The sequence below is a fragment of the Diplotaxodon limnothrissa genome, linkage group LG23 (assembly GCF_057381915.1).
Source record: "Diplotaxodon limnothrissa isolate DT_005_m linkage group LG23, D_limnothrissa_male_GT1.1, whole genome shotgun sequence".
NCBI lineage: Eukaryota > Metazoa > Chordata > Actinopteri > Cichliformes > Cichlidae > Diplotaxodon > Diplotaxodon limnothrissa.
In genome coordinates, this window is record NC_140617.1 from 40,713,161 (window position 1) to 40,736,436 (window position 23,276).

Genomic DNA, 23,276 nt, shown 5'->3' on the forward strand with positions numbered 1-23,276 from the left:
AGAGTTTGCAGCGGCAGGCCGGTGCAGAGGGGGGAACCCGGGCGTCCCCTGAGCCTGACTGACACACACACATCATCACACAGCAGGCACAGAAAAGGAGGAGATGAGGAAGAGACGTGGCGAGATCTAACCTATTTCCATTAAATAGTTTTAGGGTGGGAGGAGGGGTGTCAGGCCGGGGGCCTCAATTATATATATTTATATATATATATATATATATATATATATATATATATATATATATATATATATATAAATAAAAATAAATAAAAATAAATAAATAAAAAAAACACCCAGCACGCCCCTGCGGGCGGTTTATCCTTCAAGCTCGGGTCCTCTACCAGAGGCCTGGGAGCTTGAGGGTCCTGCGCAGTATCTTAGCTGTTCCCAGGACTGCGCTCTTCTGGACAGAGATCTCCGATGTTGTTCCCGGGATCTGCTGGAGCCACTCGCCTAGCTTGGGAGTCACCGCACCTAGTGCTCCGATTACCACGGGGACCACCGTTACCTTCACCCTCCACATCCTCTCGAGCTCTTCTCTGAGCCCTTGGTATTTCTCCAGCTTCTCGTGTTCCTTCTTCCTGATATTGCTGTCATTCGGAACCGCTACATCGATCACTACGGCCGTCTTCTTCTGTTTGTCTACCACCACTATGTCCGGTTGGTTAGCCACCACCATTTTGTCCGTCTGTATCTGGAAGTCCCACAGGATCTTAGCTCGGTCATTCTCCACCACCCTTGGGGGCATCTCCCATTTTGACCTCGGGACTTCCAGGTTATACTCCGCACAGATGTTCCTGTACACTATGCCGGCCACTTGGTTATGGCGTTCCATGTATGCCTTGCCTGCTAGCATCTTGCACCCTGCTGTTATGTGCTGGATTGTCTCTGGGGCATCTTTACACAGCCTGCACCTGGGGTCTTGCCTGGTGTGATAGACCCCAGCCTCTATGGATCTTGTGCTCAGAGCTTGTTCTTGTGCTGCCATGATTAGTGCCTCTGTGCTGTCTTTCAGTCCAGCTTTGTCCAGCCACTGGTAGGATTTCTGGATATCAGCCACCTCCTCTATCTGCCGGTGGTACATACCGTGCAGGGGCCTGTCCTTCCATGATGGTTCCTCGTCTCCCTCCTCTTTCTTGGGTTTCTGCTATATATATATATATATATATATATATATATATATATATATTATAAAAAAAAGAAAGTTCTTTGACTTTACCCCTAATCCTGTCACACGATCATTTCAAAGAGTATGCTGAGAAAACAAATTAAATTTACATGTATCGTGCTGCAGCTGCTTACATGGAGAATGAAGGAATTAATGGGGAATATCACAGGCGTCTGCCGTATTTGGGATAAGCATCAATTTTTGATGCCATCCTTGAATTTGATGCCAGGCCTTAAACTCTGGGTGTGCTTCTGGGTGTGCGCGTACGTGTGTGTGTGTTGTGTCATTTTTGAGGTCAGCCTAAACGGTGCCTTGTTAATGCGGTGGGGTCAAAGGGCAGCACTGACCATAATGGGATCTTCAGACTTTCTCACACACAGGAGTCTCTCCCTGTGTCGTCTTGTGTTTTCTTTCATTTATTGCCTTTTTGCATCACTCTCTTCATTTGATCCCCTCTCTCTCCTTCTCCCTCACTGGATCGTTCATTTCCCTCCCTCCCTCGCTCCCTCGCTCTCCCTCCAGGGCACTATTCTGTGTTGCCTCTCTACAAGAGGCTGCTATTTAAAACACTTAGAAGTGATTTAGTGCCCACGGAGGCTATTCCATTAGCTGCTCTATGTATTTATCATGGCTCTCTCGCTCTCAGTAGATTGCTAACTCTACAATTTTCTTGCCTACCCCTTCTTCCATTTTCTTCTTTCCCACTCGGCCTCTCTCTCACACACCCACACACACTTTATACCTCTCCAAATTTCTCTTCCTTACTTTTAAAACTTTATCAGTACCCATTCTAGTTCGTTTTAATCTTTTTACGCTCTGCTCACTTTGATCTCATTTTATTATTTTACTTAAATTGAGTAAATAAAGTGTGACCGCAAAGGACACGTTCAGGTTTTCTCTTAAAGCGCACCTAACGGTCGTCTTCTCCCAACAGGATGGCCGTTTGTGTATAAACGATCAGATGATAGCGGTGAACGGCGAATCGCTGGTCGGGCGCTCCAACAACGCTGCCATGGAGGGCCTGAGGCGGTCCATGTCGTCGGAAGGAAACACCAGAGGCACCATCCAGGTGGTTGTTCTCCGAGCGCCCAAGCAGGTACAGCAAGCTTTGTTTTTGTCATCCCAGAGCCAACTTCTGTGGCATCGTGGGATTTTTTTTTGAGAGCTGTATTTCAGAAATCGAGAGCTTCATTGCCAACTAAGATGTTGCTGTTAATAAAAAAAATTTAACTGATGGAAAGCAGTGACGTTTTTAGGCCACGGAAGTGCTCAGGCGTAATTTTGGAGGTCTTTGGAGTCTGAAGCCTTGGAAAGAGCAGAGAGGTTCACATCAGTGGCTTGGAAGGAGCCACGATGGCTCTGTCTTGATACAGTCCTGCAGACATCAGTCTTTTTCAACTCTTTAATCCAGAAAATATCCAAGGCGATGAGTACGCCCGTTTATTCCAAAACTTTTGCATGTTTTTTCATGTTTCCTTATGAGCTAAATAAAAGTTTTAGATTCCCAGAGTCGGGCTGGATGAATTCGGGTACATTAGGGAATGCCTGCTGCATTATGAAATCCTCTGCACACCCTTATACGTTCAAAGATTATTCACATCATAAGCAGCTGCCACAGTTTTGACAGCAGAATCAATTAAACATATAATTCGCTTTAGGATGATTTTTTTCTCTCATGTTGTCATCATTTGAGGCTTACACTTAAAAAAAAAAAAGTGCTGCTTATACAGTAAACAGTAAGTGGGTTGGCAATGTGAAATCAGGCTGAAGTACTAAATCTTTTTACAAAACCCAGTTAAATTGATTGTGGAGTGACACAGATGGTGTTCTTTCTTTCTTTTCTTTTTTTTTCTGTGACAAACAAAACCTTTTCCAGTATTCAGAAAGCCCCTCAGCTCAGTCATCGTAGAGAAGTGCTTCTCATAAACACTTTTGGATAGAAATAATGAAAATAAAGGCTCCCCGTGCGACTGTCATGCTGTGTGATTTGTTTGGCTGTTAAGACTGCATAAGCTACATTCTCGTGACAGTTTTTTTTTTTTTTTTTCACGCAAAATAAAAAATCAACCCAGAGAAAAGGTAGGCGATTTTTACAGCTTTAAGTTTAAGTTGACACCCAAACAAGAAGCAGCAGATAACAGTGTTGTTTATTTAGGAGGCCTTCGATAAGCTTTGTGCCACTTCAGTCGCTATAAATGCGTCAAAATGACTTTATTTTGCTTTGCAGATGGGGAATGCCAACTCCACTTCAAACATCTCCACCAACCATCAACCCAACATTCAAGCCGGCTACAGCAAACAGGTACGAACGGGTGACGGCCGCCACCAATCGCAGCCATCTCCGCCTCCCCGCTCCTCGTCTTTTTTCCTCCCCTCGCTGAGGCGGCGGGCGACCGAGCCGATGCCTCCAAGCCACAGGCAGCGTTACGCACAGAGGCCAGGGGAGACGCACACCAGATACACCTATGGATTTAGCCGCACTCACGGGCGTAGCGGTTACACATTTGGGTTCAGACAAAGGGGTAATGAGTGCAGCGATGATGACGGCGAGTACGCACAGCACCGCCAAACAGTGCGCAGCTCAAACAAGCCGACAGAGGGAAATCTAAATGGGGAAAGGTGTGAATGCAGCCAAACGCTCACGGACGCGCACGCCCACAGCACGCTCGATAACGCATGTGTGCGCGACTCTCAGGGCAACACGCAGCGTGACGTGGACACACGCGGCCACGAGGGCAGGCGCACGCGTAGCCGCACGCTGGATGATCTCCACGACCACGAGAGTAACAGTTACACCGAAAACATCCGAGCGATGGCAGAGCAGATGTACGGGGACTCGCCTACGCACAGCAAGATACCCACTCGCGGTCAGAGTAACAGAAACACACACAGATCTGCAGACAGCTACGTGGACGCACACTCGCATAATTGCATTCACAATCAGTCTCTGACCAGACGATACTTTCAGCTCTGACCGAGTCTTAAGTGTGTGGATGATCTCATGCACACAGAAAAGATTTAACTGAAAATTAAGGAATTGAAATGAAACCAAAGCACTTTGGGAAAATATTCATTTTTATCTGTGTAACGTTATGAGCATTACCACCAATGAAATTATGGGGAGAACGTTTTTTCTCTTAGTGTGACTACAGTACAGTTTTTTTTAGCCATCAGTGGTTTGGAAGCAGATTCATCTATCTGAGAGCTTTCCCTTTGCCAGCACTGCTAACTGCCACACCATTTTGTTCCCCTTTTAAAAAGTGACTCATAGCTCGATGCAGTACTAAATTCATCACTGCGTCTGACTCTCCTCTCTGTCACATTGGTTTAAATCACTAAACTTAGCTCTCTTTTTCTGTTAAACCCGCTACTTTGTCTGTGTGAAGTTTTCCTTTTTTATTTTCCATGTTTTTAAGAGGATGTACTCTTGCTTTCCTGTCTCACCTGCGTGTTTCTCCTCTGTTTAAATAAAGCTAGTGTGAAGCCTCCTGCATGCCTGTTTTTCCTGTTGGGTTTTCAGCAGCTTTCTTCTTTTTGGCTCTGCTCTTATTTATTAAATTTATTGCTTCCCTCTTCCCCCTGTTTTGGGCTTGGTGTCTCTTTTCTGTCTGGGTTTTAGTCCTTGTTCCTTCATGCATAAACGAAGGTGTTTCCTCAGAATTGAGCAACTTAAAATTCCCAATATTAACATAAATCACACGACTCAACATTTTTGTTTTATTACGTTTATTTATTAAAATATATGAAATATTTTATTATAAATAAAATATATTTATAATACATTTTTAAGACATATTTTAATATACATTTTGTTTAAAGCTGTAACATAGAAAAATCTATATCATACAGCATATATATCATGTATATTATACGATGAACTAACAGGTCATGTTCATAGTCATTAACAAGTCATTTAATTAAATATGCAACGAAAAGTACGTTACAGTGCAACGCTTTTTAATACCAAATGGTTTTCTGTGCAGAGAGTTCAGAGGACTTGTTTGTTGAAGCAAACTAAAAGGTTCTTGAATCACACAGGATGCAAAAAGGTTATGTTCATCTTAAAAAGCAGCTCAAGTTCGTGGATCAAAAAAGCTGAACTTGACACAAACGTTTACTCCAAAAGCTTCAAAACACATTTCACAGCAGCTTGGTGAGACTGCGTGACACAGAGGGAGACTTCATGGGTTGATTGCCATTGACCTGCACATTGTGGCATTTACATCTCGTCTATGCCTCGTCCCAGTGTGCGTGTGTGCATCTTTGTTATCAATCCAAGCCTTTGGATAAAAGCTATCAAACACAGTTCAAAGTTCAGTATTTATCTGCATAGTCCTTCTCGTCTCACCGCTTAACAGCCAGTCTGGTCTTTTGATTAAACAAACGGCTCCTAAAACGAAACGCCCTGACCCCCGTCAGCATCCCCGCCTCTGTCTGGAGCTGGCTTTGGGTGAGCACTGGATTATAGGGCCTGAAGTCCTAAACATGATAAACTGCCACATTTACCTTGTTACATCTAAGAATGACTTTTTTGCTTTAAATACACCCAGATGTTGTATTTCATTGTTTAGGTTTAAGTAATGAATCACTGGACTTGCCTAGGTTCTGATTTACTCAAACTTGTAGTCAGATGTAATTGGATGTTGTAGGTATTCTCAGCATGGATATATAGGGTTTTAAATGTTTTTGACAGATGTAAGTAAACATACACAGAAGGAGATCTATAAAGCTTGTGATTTTTCTCTCTAGTGCAAGCATGAGTTTGACATTTGCGTTTTTTCTGATGTAACTTTGCATCATATTCGAGGAAGCATGTGACGACCTACCGTAGGTATCTAAGCATTTATAAGGCTAAGTAGACTGATAAACAGTGAAAAAGGGATCGTAATTGGCAAAACGATAGACATATAAGTCATGTGGAACGGTTTCTGTTCCTCCGTTGCTCTCCACGTCTAGCCAATTGATAAGAGGGTTGGGTGGGTGACGCGGTAGGCTGAGGCAGGACTAAGCCTCTCTGAAGCCTTTTCTATGCAGCTGTAGGTTAAGACTGTCTGCAAAGACAGATCCCCCACACCCCTGTTTACTTATTGTTGTGGGATTAAGATATCTGACTGCCTGTCTGCCAGGCAGCTTTAAAAGCCTGAGGCAAACCGCAGGCCAAGGGATGGATGGATAGACGGACGGACGGGCAGATGGGCAGCAATGATGGGATTTATGTTAGTGACAGATGCGGAAAAACTGTCACAACTTTGTGTGCACATTCATACGGCACCCATATACGAGCTCAGTGTGATTGACAGCTGTGATGTTGTGACATATTAAGATGTATGGTAGCTACTAATGATACCCCAGGGACTGCGTGACATTGTGAATGCACCCCACCCAACACTTTGATATCAGAAAGCTGCTGGAACACCTTTCATTATTGTACGCCGAGTCTTAAGCCTGTGTGTCGGTGTCTGCTTTTGCTTGCTGTGTGTGTGTTTGACAGCTGTAGCGCCCATCTCTTTGACCAAAGCAGGCTTCTTTCATCCGCCAGCAGCACTGATTCCCATCACCGTTGCTAGTCCCTGTCTCCAGCTGCGGGGTGAGGGTCCTTTGTAGTTCTGGATGGCTGTTTTATAATGTGCCTGTCAGCACTTTCAGGATTATCTTAATTATTGTGTTTTCAGTGTACCCATGAACGGTATCACATGATTTTCCACTGCAGTTACTCATTTTTTCTAATAAGGACTCCCAGAAGTGCATCTAAATGTGTATGTTTGCTAATTTTGTTAGCGAAGCTACCATCTTCTGTATCAAAGTTAGGAAATACTTCAGAAAACATTAGCTGATGAGGGACCTGGTCACAGCTGAGTCTCCATCAGTGACATATTTCTTCCTCACTTTTGATCAACCAGAATTCTTTTTTTTTGTTTTTTAAACTCCACTGCACATCTGATCCTCAGAGGATTGTTTTAGTCTATTTACATTTCCTCCGAGCCCTGATCTAGTATTACCATCTGAGCTGAATTGTAATCCATTAGTTGCAAGAAGTGAGTGAACTGCAAGAAGATTATTGCAAATCCGCCCTTTTTGCTGTTGACTTGGACTTGACTGCAATTGCTCTTGGCTCGGGAAAATTCACATTTGATTTTTCATTTGTAGGATTTCCTTCATGAAAATTATCCCAGGCGATGTTTCCTTGCTGCTTTAGTTTTGTGCAGTTTGAAGCTACTCTTTTATTTATTTATTTATATATCTATATATATCTATATCTATATATATCTATATATATCTATATCTATATCTATCTATATCTATCTATATCTATATCTGTCTATCTGTCTATCTGTGTATAGAGATAGATGTGTATATATATGTATAGATAAATAGATATCTCTATCTCTATCTCTATATATAGAGATAGATAGATAGATATCTCTATCTCTATCTCTCTCTATATATATATCTCTATCTCTATCTCTCTCTATATATATATCTCTATCTCTCTCTATATATATATCTCTATCTCTATATACAGTGGGGCAAAAAAGTATTTAGTCAGCCACCGATTGTGCAAGTTCCCCCACTTAAAATGATGACAGAGGTCAGTAATTTGCACCAGAGGTACACTTCAACTGTGAGAGACAGAATGTGAAAAAAAACCCAAGAATCCACATGGTAGGATTTGTAAAGAATTTATTCGTAAATTAGGGTGGAAAATAAGTATTTGGTCACCTCAAACAAGGAAAATCTCTGGCTCTCACAGACCTGTAACGTCTTCTGTAAGAAGCTTTTCTGTCCCCCACTCGTTACCTGTATGAATGGCACCTGTTTGAACTCATCATCTATATAAAAGACACCTGTCCACAGCCTCAAACAGTCAGACTCCAAACTCCGCCATGGCCAAGACCAAAGAGCTTTCGAAGGACACCAGGAAAAGTAGGGCTGAACGATATATCGCATTTGCGATAATATCGCGACATGATCAAGTGCAATTTTCTAACCGCAAAGGCTGCGATTATACTCTGGACATGTCCAAATTCATGGGCTGCATCCTCCTGAGGCCGCATTTGTAGACCGATTACGTCACAGCGACGTGCCGAAGGCTGTCCAAATTACTACCATATCCCAGAATTCATAGCGCGGCCCAGCCAAACTCCAGTTTCCAGCAATGGCGGCCGCTGCTAAGTTTTAAAATTACTCATACTAATCTTTCAGGGTCACAAAATAAACTTTTAACATATTTTCAGGCGAGAAAGTAGTTGTGTAAACATCAAATATCTGCTCGGTTTATCAAGATATCCCATATTTGCAAAAGTGCTTCGACGTTTTCAGAGGCGTCTGCTACCCACCAGCTCGACAGCTAGCCGGGAGCTCGAGGGTTACTGATGCGGCCGAGAACGGCACAACTCCCGGCACATCATTTTCAGATCACCGCGGAGTTTCGCTGCTCGGGTTAAACGTAATATATAAGTCACTTAGACAACCTAAAGATGTTATTGTTGGGCTTTTTTCAGTGTTTTGTTTGTTCGTGAGTAAATCGGTTTGGCTGAGATTAAAGTTATTAGATTAGATAAAATAAAACTTTATTAATCCCCCGGGTGGGTTCCTCCTTGGTTTTCACACAGCTGACTAAACGTCAAACAGAAAACTTATTAAACAGAAGTATGAGACAGTCGAGAATTTACACCAGTGTCTGGTTATATTTTAGATAGCAAGAAGCAGACGGCCGAGTTTATTAAACTCCACCGAGACAGCGGTGACGCTAATCAGAAGGCTAGACCGTCCAATTTCACGCCTTTAAACTTTAAAGGCGTGTTTGTGTGTGTGTTTATACAATTGCTATTATGTTTGCACTTTATGTGTAATGTTACTGACTGCAGAGATCAGTAAGATGTGTGTATTTTTTATTTATTAGTTTTATTTATTTAATATTATTTTTTAATTGAATGACTGTCTAGTAGTTCACAGATGTCGAAAAACTGAGTGTGGTAAAGCCACTGATTTTGTTTATGTATATTTCTGCAATCTGCACATTGTACTGACTTTCATTTTAATGTTTACACCAGGGTTCCTTGTCAGCACTTTATGCTCAGATGTTTGTAAGCTAAAAATAAACTATTGTGTATGTTCAAATATACTGTTGTGATTGAAGAAGTTAAATAAAAATGTCAGTCATCAATTCATGCATCACCTCATGTCATCATAACAGAGGTCTGTCTTCCAGGAAAGAACAGTTTAAAATTAATGTAATATAGTATTGGCCATACTATATGATGTATTGCTTGTCTTTGTTTAATAGTACAGAAGACAAAGACCTTAAAAAATAATCGCATATCGCATCGCAATCGCAATATTGGGGCAAGAAATCGCAATTAGATTATTTTCCATAATCGTTCAGCCCTAAGGAAAAGTATTGTAGACCTGCACCAGACTGGGAAGAGTGAATCTACAATAGGCAAGCAGCTTGGTGTGAAAAAATCAACTGTGGGAGCAATCATCAGAAAATGGAAGACATACAAGACCACTGATAATCTCCCTCGATCTGGGGCTCCACGCAAGATCTCATCCCGTGGGGTCAAAATGATCATGAGAACGGTGAGCAAAGATCCCAGAACCACACGGGGGGACCTGGTGAATGACCTGCAGAGAGCTGGGACCAAAGTAACAAAGGTCACCATCAGTAACACACTACAACGGCAGGGAATCAAATCCCGCAGTGCCAGACGTGTTCCGCTGCTGAAGCCAGTGCATGTCCAGGCCCGTCTGAAGTTTGCCAGAGAGCACATGGATGATACAGCAGAGGATTGGGAGAATGTCATGTGGTCAGATGAAACCAAAGTAGAACTTTTTGGTATAAACTCAACTCGTCGTGTTTGGAGGAAGAAGAATACTGAGTTGCATCCCAAGAACACCATACCTACTGTGAAGCATGGGGGTGGAAACATCATGCTATGGGGCTGTTTTTCTGCCAAGGGGACAGGACGACTGATCCGTGTTAAGGACAGAATGAATGGGGCCATGTATCGTGAGATTTTGAGCCAAAACCTCCTTCCATCAGTGAGAACTTTGAAGATGAAACGAGGCTGGGTCTTCCAACATGACAATGATCCAAAACACACCGCCCGGGCAACAAAGGAGTGGCTCCGTAAGAAGCATTTGAAAGTCCTGGAGTGGCCTAGCCAGTCTCCAGACCTCAACCCCATAGAAAATCTGTGGCGGGAGTTGAAAGTCCGTGTTGCTCGGCGACAGCCCCAAAACATCACTGCTCTCGAGAAGATCTGCATGGAGGAATGGGCCAAAATACCAGCTACTGTGTGTGCAAACCTGGTAAAGACCTATAGTAAACGTTTGACCTCTGTTATTGCCAACAAAGGTTATGTTACAAAGTATTGGGTTGTATTTGTGTTATTGACCAAATACTTATTTTCCACCCTGATTTACGAATAAATTCTTTACAAATCCTACCATGTGAATTCATGGATTTTTTTTTTCACAGTCTGTCTCTCACAGTTGAAGTGTACCTCTGGTGCAAATTACTGACCTCTGTCATCATTTTAGGTGGGGGAACTTGCACAATCGGTGGCTGACTAAATACTTTTTTGCCCCACTGTAGATATAGATCTATATCTATAGATCTATATCTATAGATAGATATCTATAGATATCTATATATATATCTATATATATCTATATATATATATATATATATATATATATATAGATATAGATATAGATATATATATAGAGATATATATAGATATATATATATATATATATATATATATAGAAAAAGAGCAGTTATTCAGGGGAGTGTATTTTTCTTATTCAAACAGGAGTCAAAGAAAGAGTCACTACAGTGTAATATTACAGGGTATCTTTTAGGGATCATTTAGGACATCTGAGTTTCCACATCTCTTAATGGTCACAGTATCCATTTCTTTGTGTGGATTTCGCATCAAGTTGAGAAGATTAGAAATTTAAATTGGACCAGCCGGTTTGGTCAAAAACAACGTGACGTGAGTCACTGAGCAGCCGTATTCTGAACAACCTGCAAATGTTGCACTGAGTGTTTGCTTAGATAAGTGAACAATTAATTGCAATAATCCAGATGTGATGAAAAATGCATGATTAACAAACAGTTCAGAGTGTAACTCGATATGAGTTAACATGGCAATATTTCATAACTGATTAAAAGCAAGAGCAAACCTGAGATATGAACTTCCAAAGTAAAAGTCGGGTTACTCCACAGGAAAAAGATTTGGCAAATATGGCAAAGCCATTGAGAGTTTCCATTACCTTAGACATAAATCTGTCAGGGGCACAAACGAGGACTTCTGTTTTTTCTTTATTAAGTTGGAAAATAATGTCACCCATCCTTTTAATAGAGTCAAAGCACCTCTGCAAGATCTGTAGCTTAGAAACACCTTGAGACTTAATGGAGATATATAACTAAATGTGTAGCTGTGATAACAAATGTCCTGAAAAGTTCTCAGAAAGTGCTGCAGATGGAGCAGATATAACAGAATCACTAAGGGCTTCGAAACAGAGCCTTGTGGCACACCATAGGTAAGAGAAGTGGAAAAGACCTGTACTTATAAGCAGGCACAGAAAAGGGTTGTTCAGACAAATATGATGTAAAGCACTTAGGAGAAGACCTGAGACGCCGTACTGTCTTCACAAGACATACCGAGGTTGAGGGTGTTGAACTCTCAACCGTGGGCTGACCAGTTGGTCACAACAGCTGTTTGCAGTTGTTAAATAAAAAAAATTTTGTTGACAGTCTAGTGCTAGATTTCTCTAGCAAATTGACTCTGTTTCGACTTGCAGAAGGATACAGGACAAGCTAAGGACCGCACATCAAGCACTGGTTACATATTTTCCTGGTATATACTCGTTGCACATCGGTTCTTGTTAACGTTTACACCACGATTGGTGGTTACGTTCATATCAGGAAGTGGTTGGAGGGATCAGATCATTGTGCATTTTGCTGGTCGTTTGCGCTTTTGTTTCACAACTGCCCCTTACGATGTGCTCAAGCTGATAAATCTGTCCTGGAGCCTCTTCCCCACATTGTGGTGACATTTAAGATTAAAGATCGACAATTTATTATTGTCCTTTTGACCGAACGAACCAGACTGCTTTACTGGTTTGACACCAGTAGACAAAAACGTGTACGTCTTCAAGAGCATGCCTCCAGCATGCCAAAACACAAAGACAGTATACCTTTGAAAGCAGGATTCAGTTAACAGGCTATAAATTTGACGCTTGTGTACTTTGGAATCTGGTGCTAGTATTCTGTAGCAGTGATATCTAAAAATGTGGTAAAAGTGAAATAAAAGAGACTCATTCATTACTGCGTAATAAAAGAAACACATTTTCTTGCATCTGAAACCTGACAACCATTTTCAGAGTTTCTCTTCTTCTCCCTCTTTGCTGACAGGACCTTCGAAGCCACGATTCATACCAGAGACCTTCAGGACCCACCAGAGCTCCGAACACTGAGTCCACCATGAATGGTGCGAGTCACACTCCAGCTACGCCGAACAACTACACACACAGCAAATCTGGAAGTGGTGAGCACACAACTGCACACTGTTTGTCCATTTGAACTGTCAGATAGTCAACATTAGGCTTAGAGTGTTTGTGTACTCCCCTTATCTGCAGCTGAGTATGTACACACAGTATGTTTGTTTGTGTGTGTGTGTATTCGCGTTAGCTTATTTACGTGTGTGTTTGTATTTGCCATCACTGCACAGCGTGACATCCAGCCAAGGCTCCTGATACCATAGTGTTTTTTAGGTCACTGTAGCAGCCACCCTGAGCATTTTATAGCACCGCATTACAAATTTGTCACATCTTTCCCCGGCTCTGTCTTTGGATCTCTCCTCACTCTCGCCCCTGCATATTTTTAGCAGGAGAAAGGGAAGTCATTAACTGTGTTTTTCTGAACGCGCCGCTTGCTTTTCATGTGTAAAAGATCTGACCTTGGAATCATTACGCTGATGAAAAAGCTCCTGAGTGGGCCAGATTTGCATACGGGATATTGTGCGGCATGCGTGCTGTTGTGTTAAAGAAAAAGGGAAAAAAAGGACTAACAAACTGTTTTAAATTCATTCTTTATCTCTTTCTCCCTCGTCTCCCACTCCCTCACCCCCATGGGAAGCCCGGGATGTTTTTTCTCACTGTCGGCCCGCCGTCACAGTGGAACAGTAGTGGAGTTTTACGACGAGGGTGGATTTCAACACAAAAGAGTTTACAGTGCGATAAACTCTTGGGGGTTTACAGTTTATGGAAATGCGTCAGGAAGTGTTTCAAATAAGTTACAAACGATTGTTGTGTCTGTTTTTTAGTTTGCATCTATTTTTGACGTAATGCTGAGCTCTTCATCGTCAGTATCGATCCTCGATTGAAGGACGCGCTATTTTTCATCGCGCCTGTAATTAAATATGTGACGCGCCCTGTCACCACTGATTGATAATATTTAGAAGTATACAGCTGCTAAAATGAGATCTCGTGATTGTGTGCTGCCGCTCATTGTTTATTAAGCTTTTGTTGCATTCAGGATTGATGCTGGAGTTAATTCAGGCAGGGTTATTTTTGATATCGTCTCCAGCAAAAATCAAAGTGAAAGCTATGAACAAACAACCTGAGAAAAGCTTTGATTCATCCTGATAAACAAAATCTGTGTTGTTGTTGTTTTTTAAAAAATGTTTTACTTTTTTTTTTTGTTTCTGCTCAGCTCCATCTCCTGCTGCGGTCGCCGATGACAGCTATGGTCACTACGGCAACGACGACGAGCAGCAAGACTTCCCCCCGCCGCCCTCCCCTGGCACTGTGGAGGAAATGAACAGAGAGTTTTTGCTAAACCCTTCATCCAACAGGTACCCCACCCCATTAAAACACACACACACTGCATAGAATACTTCATAATCAACCCTCTATTAAACTCCACACATAGGCTTACAGAGTTATTATGTTCTAATGGCGTTCTTAATATGGCCCTCTGTGTTATGAGATAAAGTAGAGCCATTACATTAAATATGACATTGTGAATATGCATTATTTAGACTAGATTGTCTAATTGCAGTAGCCTATTTGCATCACGCAAAACCAATTATATGCTGATAGCATAATGGAATAAATTCTGTAGGAGTTCATGGGCTCAGAAAGAGCTGTGATATTTCTGTTAGTATCCTGCTGTACAGTTGGCTGACACACTGAGAACAGAAACACAGGAAATTTATGTGAAACGCCAATTTCCTACCTGCTTCATTAGGATTACCTGCTAAGGAGATGTTCTGTCAGCAGGCTGTCAGGGCCTTTGAAAAACAAAAAAGGGATCTCTCCCCCCCCCCCATGCTTTTCTATATTCGGTGGATGTAGACATAAGTTTTAATTTGACGCTCTAGATAAAGCACTCAATTGCATAAGTAGATCGCCCCTTTGTTTTGGGGCAGTGTTGAGCCTCAAATCAAATATTGATTTTTGTGTTTTGGATTAAAAAGAGGTGGTCTGATCATCATATAAAAATTCCATCCGACTAAACTAAAATGAAAACCTAATGTAAGGCCGTCCAGTAGGATTGCCCCTCTCTGTAAACAGCGATCTAGAAAGTGCTACCCAGATTGCTACAGGACTTTAGCATAGCATCAGGAAGATATATGAAGCTAGACAAAGCAATGAAAGCATGGTAGCGGTAATTTAAGACTCGGGTTACTCAGAGTGGATGTCCTGCAAAAATCACACCGAGGTGAAGAAGAACACACACATAATATTAAAGTACCTGCAAAAATGTACCCAACTTCCTAAAATCTTATAGTATGTAAACAATATAAGAATAACACTTAATAAATAAATGAATGTAAATTGAAAGCAGTCACAATTCTCCAAAGATATTTTGTAGCACGCCTGGAAGCTTCAGTTTTCACCATTCTTTGGACAAATGTAACAAAAAATGTCCCTGCACGCTAAAAACACTAAAAGGTCGTGCCTGCTTGAAAGCATGGATGGTGAAGGGAGCATCATGATTTGTGGAAAGAAGAATAAGAGCAGGCCTGCACACCGTGACCTGAAGTTTAGCTGTGTTCTGGTGACAAACAAGAAAACAACCCAGGGAACGGATGTCAATGAAGAAAATGTCACGTTTTGGAGTTACCAAGTCTGAACTTCGCCCAAATAAGATGTGGCAGGAACCGAGCAGTGATTACTCAATAACAGTTTACTTGTTATTAAAATTGTGTTTTTCCATAATGATCATATAATAATTTGGGCATAGTTGTGCATTTGTTAGCACTGGCACATCACAGGAAAAGGTTGCTGGGTTCAAATCTAAAGCCGGCTGGCTAGCTGGGGCCTTCCTGTAATGATGATGATGATAATATTTATAACTTTATATGTAGAGCATTTTTCAAAGCACAGAGATTTGAAAAAGAGATTTCATTCAATCACTGAAGCTCATGTACCCCCAGGGTTATATAACACAATACTATCACTGTGTAAATTCTGCCCCTCCCTAAGCTTCCTTCTGCACCGGGGTTTCTTCCTGTTAAAAGGGAGTTTTTCCTTCCCTCTGTCGCCAAGTGTTTGGCCAAAGGACATCTGATTGTTGCTGTTTTCTCTCACTTTCAATGTAAGGCAACTGTTGTGATTAGGCGCTATATGAATAGAACTGAATATAATGCACATATAAGCGTGGGAACTCTGTAAATCATCACTCTCAGTGCTGCTTCATCATATGAAAGATCAAATAAATCGAACAAATCTGTCAATCCAAGTAAATCTGGTCAGCGTGATTGTGATTCGTTGGCTCTAAAAGGCTACAGTGCATGTTTACGTTATCCCACTGAAGTGTCTGGCATCAATATAGTAGTTTCCCTTTAAGTTGAATGGAGACGGCGCGTGCTGGTGTTTTATTGAATCATGCCATCTGGACTGCAGGAAATTGAATCGTCTGTTTGAGTTTGATGCTCAAATTTTGTTTACTACGACTCGTTGTTTTTGTGCCAGGGCACAAGCTCGAACTTAACTCGATTAACCGATTGATTGTTGTTTTGCAGTGAGATTCAGAAGGTGTCCCGCGCCGCTCAAGCTTTCTACGCAGAAAATGCTAAGGACAACGTACCTCGCAACAGAGCGTCCAAGAGCATGGACATGGGTAAGCTTCACTCCCTCACCTCCTCATCAGTGAGAAAATCTCTCGTGTTTGTACATTTTCTGAGGCAAAAACGCTGCACGAACCACATTGTTGTCCCAACCATCACAAACAGCCCAAAATCCTCTTCTAATCATGGACTCAGCCTAGAAACAGACACACGCACAATCTCGGCAGCGATCACACGCGTCTTATCAGTGCATTTCTTTGTTGTGATATGTAGCCCTCTGCTATTATCCTCCGCCTAAGGGGATTTGACCCCGTGAACTTATAAACCCCAGGGGCTTTCCAGCAAGCTCCACGAACACAGCTTCTGGTGTGTGCGTGTCTTTCCGTGCGTCCTTTGTATTTGTGTGTGAACGAAAGGGCCGAGGTTTCCAATCTCATAGCTTGCTGTGTGTGGAAGGCGAGAACGCAGAGGCTGATTTCCTCATATTAACCCGAGTTGACCCCTCATTCTCTCCCCTCTCTTTTTCTCCTCCTTTTTTTTGATATTTTTCTTTACTTTTCTTGTTGTGCTTGCATCTTCTTGGATAAGATCATCTTTTTTTTTTCCCTTCCTTTCCCTTCATCTTTGTTTATCTCCTTTTTCTTTTCAACACTTTGTTTCCTTACTGCAAGGCGATGAGTTCATTGCTCTCGCTCTCCTCCGTGCCTCTCTCCTTTCTTCTCTGCCTCTCTCTGATTTCCAATCCCGGTTCATTAGGTTCAGTGGATTGGCTTTCTTCCTGCAGCACACGCCTCTGCCACCCAAGCTGATTGGCTTTCATTACGGACAAGGGTGGTCTGCACACACGGCCGCGCGCACTCAGACACACACGCATACACACGCACGCTGTGCTCTATCCCACTGAGGACCCACTCCAATACCCACCTCTATCTGTCTCCGCTCTCTGGCTTCTATCTCCATCTCTGGCCATCCTCCATTTCAATCTGTTTTTTTTCTTTTTCTGTGTTATCATTCCACGTCTATTCATCCCTTCCCTCTCCAAAGTGCTCAGGGCTGAAATAAGGTAGTTAGCAGAGCTTTGTGTGTCTCTGAGTGTGCGGCAGACCTCAGATGCCAGCCCTGTCTGTACGATTTGTTGTTAAAGAGACATTTTTTTCTCCCCAGGAGAGTTTCCCACATGTCAGTCTGTATAGTCACGCGTACCTGAGCTTCAGCAGCACCTTAGAGCAGGTTAGCTTTTATTAAACACCACTTGACAGAAAGAGGTGAGCTGCTTTTATTGACCCTTGATGCCTCAGCAAATACTCTGTTGACTCAGAGCTTTCACTCACACACAGAAATCCTCAGCCTGCAAATGCTGATATGAATTGTGGGATCGCTAACTCGATAGCTGCGCCAAACTTTGAATTTTCTGACAAGCGGTGTGGGTTTGTTCCAGTGGATCACAGAATCATGAATCAGTCTTTTTCTACTGTTCCACAAATGCCCAAAAATGCCAGAAAGAATATTTTTGCTTTCAGCTATAAAAGGTAAAATATGTTTTTTTTGTTTTTTTGAGGCAAATCTCACAGTAAGTCTCTTCCAGTCAGTTTCTTTCCTCCCACTAATGCCTTTATCAGCCTGAAAAGCTCTAGTCTGCTTTGGAAAGTAGTCTGTATGGATTGGCTTTAAGATGCTTAAAGTGCATGGAAACATCAGACCTTTTAGGACTACACCGTCTATACCGCCATTTGCAGTCTAAGTGATATCATGTGCAATGACTCTGTAAAATGTTTAAAGAAGTGTGAGTGATTTAACCAAAAGTTATCTTTCGTTAAGAGTCATTTTCCAGGCAACACCTGGGCATTGTGGGAGTATCCTGCTGAGTATCTAACCCTTTAAACCGCCCATAGCAGAAACACTACATCGCCTACAGTATGTCTTATTGATTATGAGCACTAGCAAGAGTTGGACCTTTATCCTTAATCAATTGGTCTATTTTTAAAGAGCTGGCAGTGACACAGAAATTAAAGCAATGAAATAATTAGCAGGGATTTTAATGGAAGACCATATGCATAAACGAGAAAAGGTTAAAATCAAACAAGGCACACAGAATTTTTAACTGTCAGAGGCAAAAACCAAAATGAAGGTCATGCAGGAGAGCCTTTAACCTGCATTCGTCCTAATTCACAGCAAAGGTTGACTCCTCTACTTGTAAAACAGAGTCAGATTATATAAAAGTCTATGTGGAGATTACCCCAACTTTCATTAATGATCTCAGTAGACGCTTTCCTGATGTGTTAATAGTCTTAATTGCTGTTTTCAACTCTGATTTAATACAGCGTGGTAGTGTTTTTGTAAATTCCGAACTTATTTAGAGACATAAATAAGAAATAAATAGAGATGCACTGTCATCCTTAGAACTGGCAGCATATGCAAACAAAAAACCCACTTTTTGTAAAATGCTGTTTTATTTTTACAATAAAATTTTAAACCTTGCAATTGTCCTCAAGCTACAGTACGTCTTCCCTCCCTTAAACAATAAAGGAGTGCTGTGCTACTGGGAAGAAGTGCAAATCATTAACTGATGATGAGTTATTATCCACGCACCTTTACCTGACCAAGCAGAAGCAGATGCAGCTAGTTTATTGAATAAAATAAATGTCAGGCATTTCAGAAATTTTCTAGCATGTTTATAATTTCACCAAATAACAGAACATCAACCCTTTTCCTCGTAACTGCTTTGATCCTTTGCTCATACCAAGGCTGCTAGCTTGTGGCTAGCCCTGGACAGTGTTAGCTTTAGCTGCTTTGTCTTTGTTAGCTTCTTTAAAATATCCATGTAAAAGTGGGTGAGGGTCATTTGAGCGTATAATTGGATTTGTTGTTACAAATATTTTTGTAGTAGTCCCCCACAGCTTACAGTTGTGCTCTTCCATGCTAATGGAAGGCTTAATGGTCAGTCACCGGTCCAGGCTGAGATCGCTGAAAATCTGCTGATTGTGGATGATGATTGATTATTGATTGATTATTGACAGTCAGATCCATCGCTCACGTTATAAAAGCTGAGATGCTGAACTTCAGGCTTTAAAACCAGACTCTATAAACCAGTGAGTTATGTTGCATATGCTACGTCCATCATTTATATACAGCTTTTGGTTTCATCATGTCTCTCAAGTTCATTCTCTTTGTGAGTGTTCTTTCCTCATTTATACATGTTTTCTTCTACACTGCTTGTTTACTTCCTCTGTTTATTTGTCCTACCATCTGCCCCTCGCGCGCTCTTTCCTGTAATTCCTGGTTTTGCTTTCTGTTTTTCCATCTCATACTCAATCCTTCATTTACTCTCTTTCAGTCACTTTTGTCCTTTGGCTCTGCTACTCCCTTTTACATTTTCCACTGACCTACTGCACTGTCTATATCCTCAAAGTATTATTCAGTGTCAGTGTACTTTACAAGAACTATCCTTACTTTGTATAGTAATGTTTCAGTAATAAAGTGACACACTAAGTTAGCAGAGTTGGGGTTAAACGTGAGATTCTTACGTTTTTAGCCTTCCTCTGTGGCAGTAGAGACCAACTTGGCTGCTGGCCACGCAGACTTTTATCTTTCCGGCACAGTGAAAGGGAAGCTTTTCATTATCTGCCAGGGTCATGAGGCCTGGAATATTTTTTCCCGAAACTTTGAAAGTATTTAAGTTTTATTTTATCTGGCACATGTGGACAAGAAAGGTATTTTTGCTTCTTTGTCTTGGTAGCTACAGATGTCACTTTTTCAATTTCCGCTTTACTTTGACTGATTGTTTGTTTTTTTCTTAAGTTTTTTTTACTGTTATATTTTCCCGGCACACCCAGTCTCTGCATCTGTCTTCCTCGCTCCCTGCTGTTCCCTCTCCTATGTTATCCCTTGCTCTCACTCTTGCTCGCTCCCTCACCCTCATCTGTCCGTTGGGAAAATTGACCTCATAAAAAATGAAAAGGATTATTTAAGAGAAATGGCAGGATAATGAAAACCTATTATTGTATCCTGCGGTGGCGACCGCCGGCCGACCGCAATCCTAGTTAGATTAGGTGTTGGTGGGCGGGGGTGGGGTGTTGGTGGGAGGGCTGCTTTTCTTGGTCTTCTTTGTCCCTTTATTATTTCTCATATTGTCTCATCTCTCTGTTCTCATTTTCTCTCACAATCACAATATCTCGCTTTCTTCTGGTTTTCTTATATTTCTGCCACCTTTTCATTTCCTCCTTCAGTCTGTGTCATTTTGCCTCTCGCTCGTCCTCTTCCATCTTACGCCGGGAGTCATTTACAACATATGCCAGCACCAGTAGGCTCCAGTATAACCATTTATGAAGCAGCATGGGGCACTGGAATGACCTGCATGCTGTTTTGTGTTGTACTAGATATTGCTTGCATAATGTGTGATATTTACTGTGTCCCTCTGGCTCTTTCTTTTTTCCTAGTGGCTGATGAAAGCAACGTGGGATCACTGGTCGGGCAGAAGAACAGTGAGTGTTCGATTCTTGTATTTTGCTCGTTTGTGTTGTTGTGTTTGCACATCTCTGTTGCTTGTGGGGCTCGCACACAAGAATTTCACTCGCATGTGCTGTGCCAGTGTGCCTGCACATGTGATGTGACAATAAAAAGTGATTTGATTTGATTTGATTTGATTTATTTTTCTTTGACCCACCAATCTGCCACACTTCTCTCCCTTGTTGTGTCTTTTGGCTTAACGATTCAACAAGTCCACACAGGAAAAAAATGAACCGTATGTGTGAAGATTCTTGTTATTCTCAAATATTCTTCTTTATTCTTTATTCCCTCCGCCTCCCTTTTTTTCTTTTTTTCTCCCCTGGCTGACAGAGTTGAGTTGTGCAGCACTTAGCGTCTGAGCTCGTGTTGCTTTATTGCCGCCCAGGTCAGCAGGCCTGCGGCGTTCAATCCTCACCCAGCTGACAGCAGCCCCCACTCCATCACAATGAATTCTGCTCCAGTTATTTGTTCGCACTCAGTTCTGCTTTGTTTTATTTGAGAAGAGTCTGGTTAAATGTAAAAGAGAAGACTTTTTTTTTCTGCTTACAGACGACACGGTGCAGTGGTGGTTCAAAGTGATGTATGTGAAGTAATCAGTGTTTGGTTTTTGTTTGTTTTGTTTTTCTGAGGAGAAGAGGATATATAATATAAGCTAAAACATCAACGAACTCAAAGTCCCTTTGTGTCCAACCTCCAATCATTTTCACTGTCCAAGCCTTTATCAGGAAGTCAAACAGTGGGTGTTTGATGGCCTGCAGTTTGGTGAACAGTCTCTCGTCTGTCAGCTCTTCATATAGAAAGAAGGACGTGGTCAATTCCAAATACTGGGGTTACTAAACATGGAAGTTCAGGTGGTGTCCAGTCATGGGTGGGTAATCGGTATTGCCAGTGCATGTGGCATATTTGTGTTCTCACAATATCTTTTTGTTCTTCCAATATGAGAAAGCACCCTATAGAGGACAAATGATGTGTTACAATTGATCGTGGACTCATTTTTAGAAGAGAAATCAACAAATGTTTTGGTCTGTGCCATATTTGTGCAAATCATTGTAGCAGTTGCACTTGTAGGACTCAGCCATGTTTGTAGAGTGTCTGGTTGGAGGTGTGTGTGTAGCAGTTTATGCTGCAGAGTGGGAGGCCTCTTAAAACTGATTGCTCATTACATACGAGAGATCTTAGAGTAAAAAGAGACTCCTTTGGAGACTCCTTGATACTAAATGTGAAGTGTTGGTTGTAGTGAACTCCTTGTATCAAGCTTTATGTTCATCATGGATTCACCGTGGTGGTCTAGCCGGCTATAATGAGAGCTTCCTTTGTGATGGTGAAATTCCTGACTTTAGGCTCTACATACCTTGCAGACTCATTGATCTCCTTTCTCAGGACTCCAGTTTCTAGAAGGCTTTTCGTTTGATAGTTTATGGTTTTTTATATTTCTGTCTGCAAAAACAACAGCTTGTGCTTTTGCAATACATACCTGCAATACACTGATTGACATGCTCAATTGAATATAACGTGCAGATATAGATGTGGCACGGCAAGAGGAGAAAAATTAATATTTGAGATGCAATCAAAAGTTCATCCACACGTGATTTTAAAAACACTTTTTTGTAGTAGTTCAGATCTTTTCAGCAAACCTGTCTGATGGCTCGCGACATTACAGTAAAACTTGGCGCTGACAGTCTGACCCCGGAGGATAAATCCAGGGTGTCCAAATGCCGTCGATGTCAAAGAAAATGATGAGGTTGCTTCCGCTCATGCTTGTTACCTAAACATGGAGACTGCTGTCTGCTCTCTGGCTTGTAGCCAGAGATATTTGCTTTCTGTGCCAGTTTCAGGTCCGTGGTGAATTTGGTAAAGCAGGTGAGCCAGAACGTGTGAGGATCCAGAGCAGAGGCGACTGGAAATTGATGGACGACATCAGAGGTCTCCATTAGTGCGCCATTAAAGCACTACGTTAACACCCACAGCATGAGCCTCGAGTGGTGTTTGATTTTGAACACGAATTTTTTTTACTTCCTGGGAGTCTGTGGCATTCTAACAATAATGACAGGAAAGATTAGGTGCAGTGTTACTGGAGCTTTTTCTGATCACTACTGGTAAATTTCAGCTTTGTTAGATCTAACAGCTTCAGCATTTCTTCTCAGTGGCCGACTGGCAGACCCTCTGTGGTTGATCTGCGCAGCTGAAGGATGAACAGAAATCAAATGTTGCTCACAGAGTGTCGTGACTCCAGCTCGGCTGCAGACGTCAGGATTTTAATTGTAGAGCTCAGCAGTGATTTGTATCTCATTTAGATTTAATGTCTTTAATATGACAGCAAGGCCCTGTATAAGAAAATCAGCATTTAAGTTATGATGTTGGGAGACATCTGGCCTCGTTGCTCCTTCTGTTCCTGCTCTCTCACACACACACACCGATCTCTAAAATCCACCTGCAACAGCCAGCTAAGCCTGTTGCCTGACAGAATACAAATGGCCCGAGCTTCGTTGCTGACCTCAAATCCCCCACACTCA

General features: G+C 41.8%; 1 protein-coding gene across 2 annotated transcripts in view; it reads left to right on the forward strand.

Moving 5' to 3' along the window:
- pard3ba (par-3 family cell polarity regulator beta a) overlaps window positions 1-23,276 on the forward strand; it is a 207,590-nt gene that overhangs the window by 83,868 nt on the left and 100,446 nt on the right. For both annotated transcript variants that reach the window (XM_085347625.1, XM_085347626.1), the window contains exons 12-17: window positions 2,103-2,264; window positions 3,396-3,470; window positions 12,597-12,729; window positions 13,896-14,037; window positions 16,213-16,310; window positions 20,694-20,738. In XM_085347625.1, the coding sequence (XP_085203751.1) occupies window positions 2,103-2,264; window positions 3,396-3,470; window positions 12,597-12,729; window positions 13,896-14,037; window positions 16,213-16,310; window positions 20,694-20,738 (655 nt within the window). The remainder of the gene's footprint in view (window positions 1-2,102; window positions 2,265-3,395; window positions 3,471-12,596; window positions 12,730-13,895; window positions 14,038-16,212; window positions 16,311-20,693; window positions 20,739-23,276) is intronic.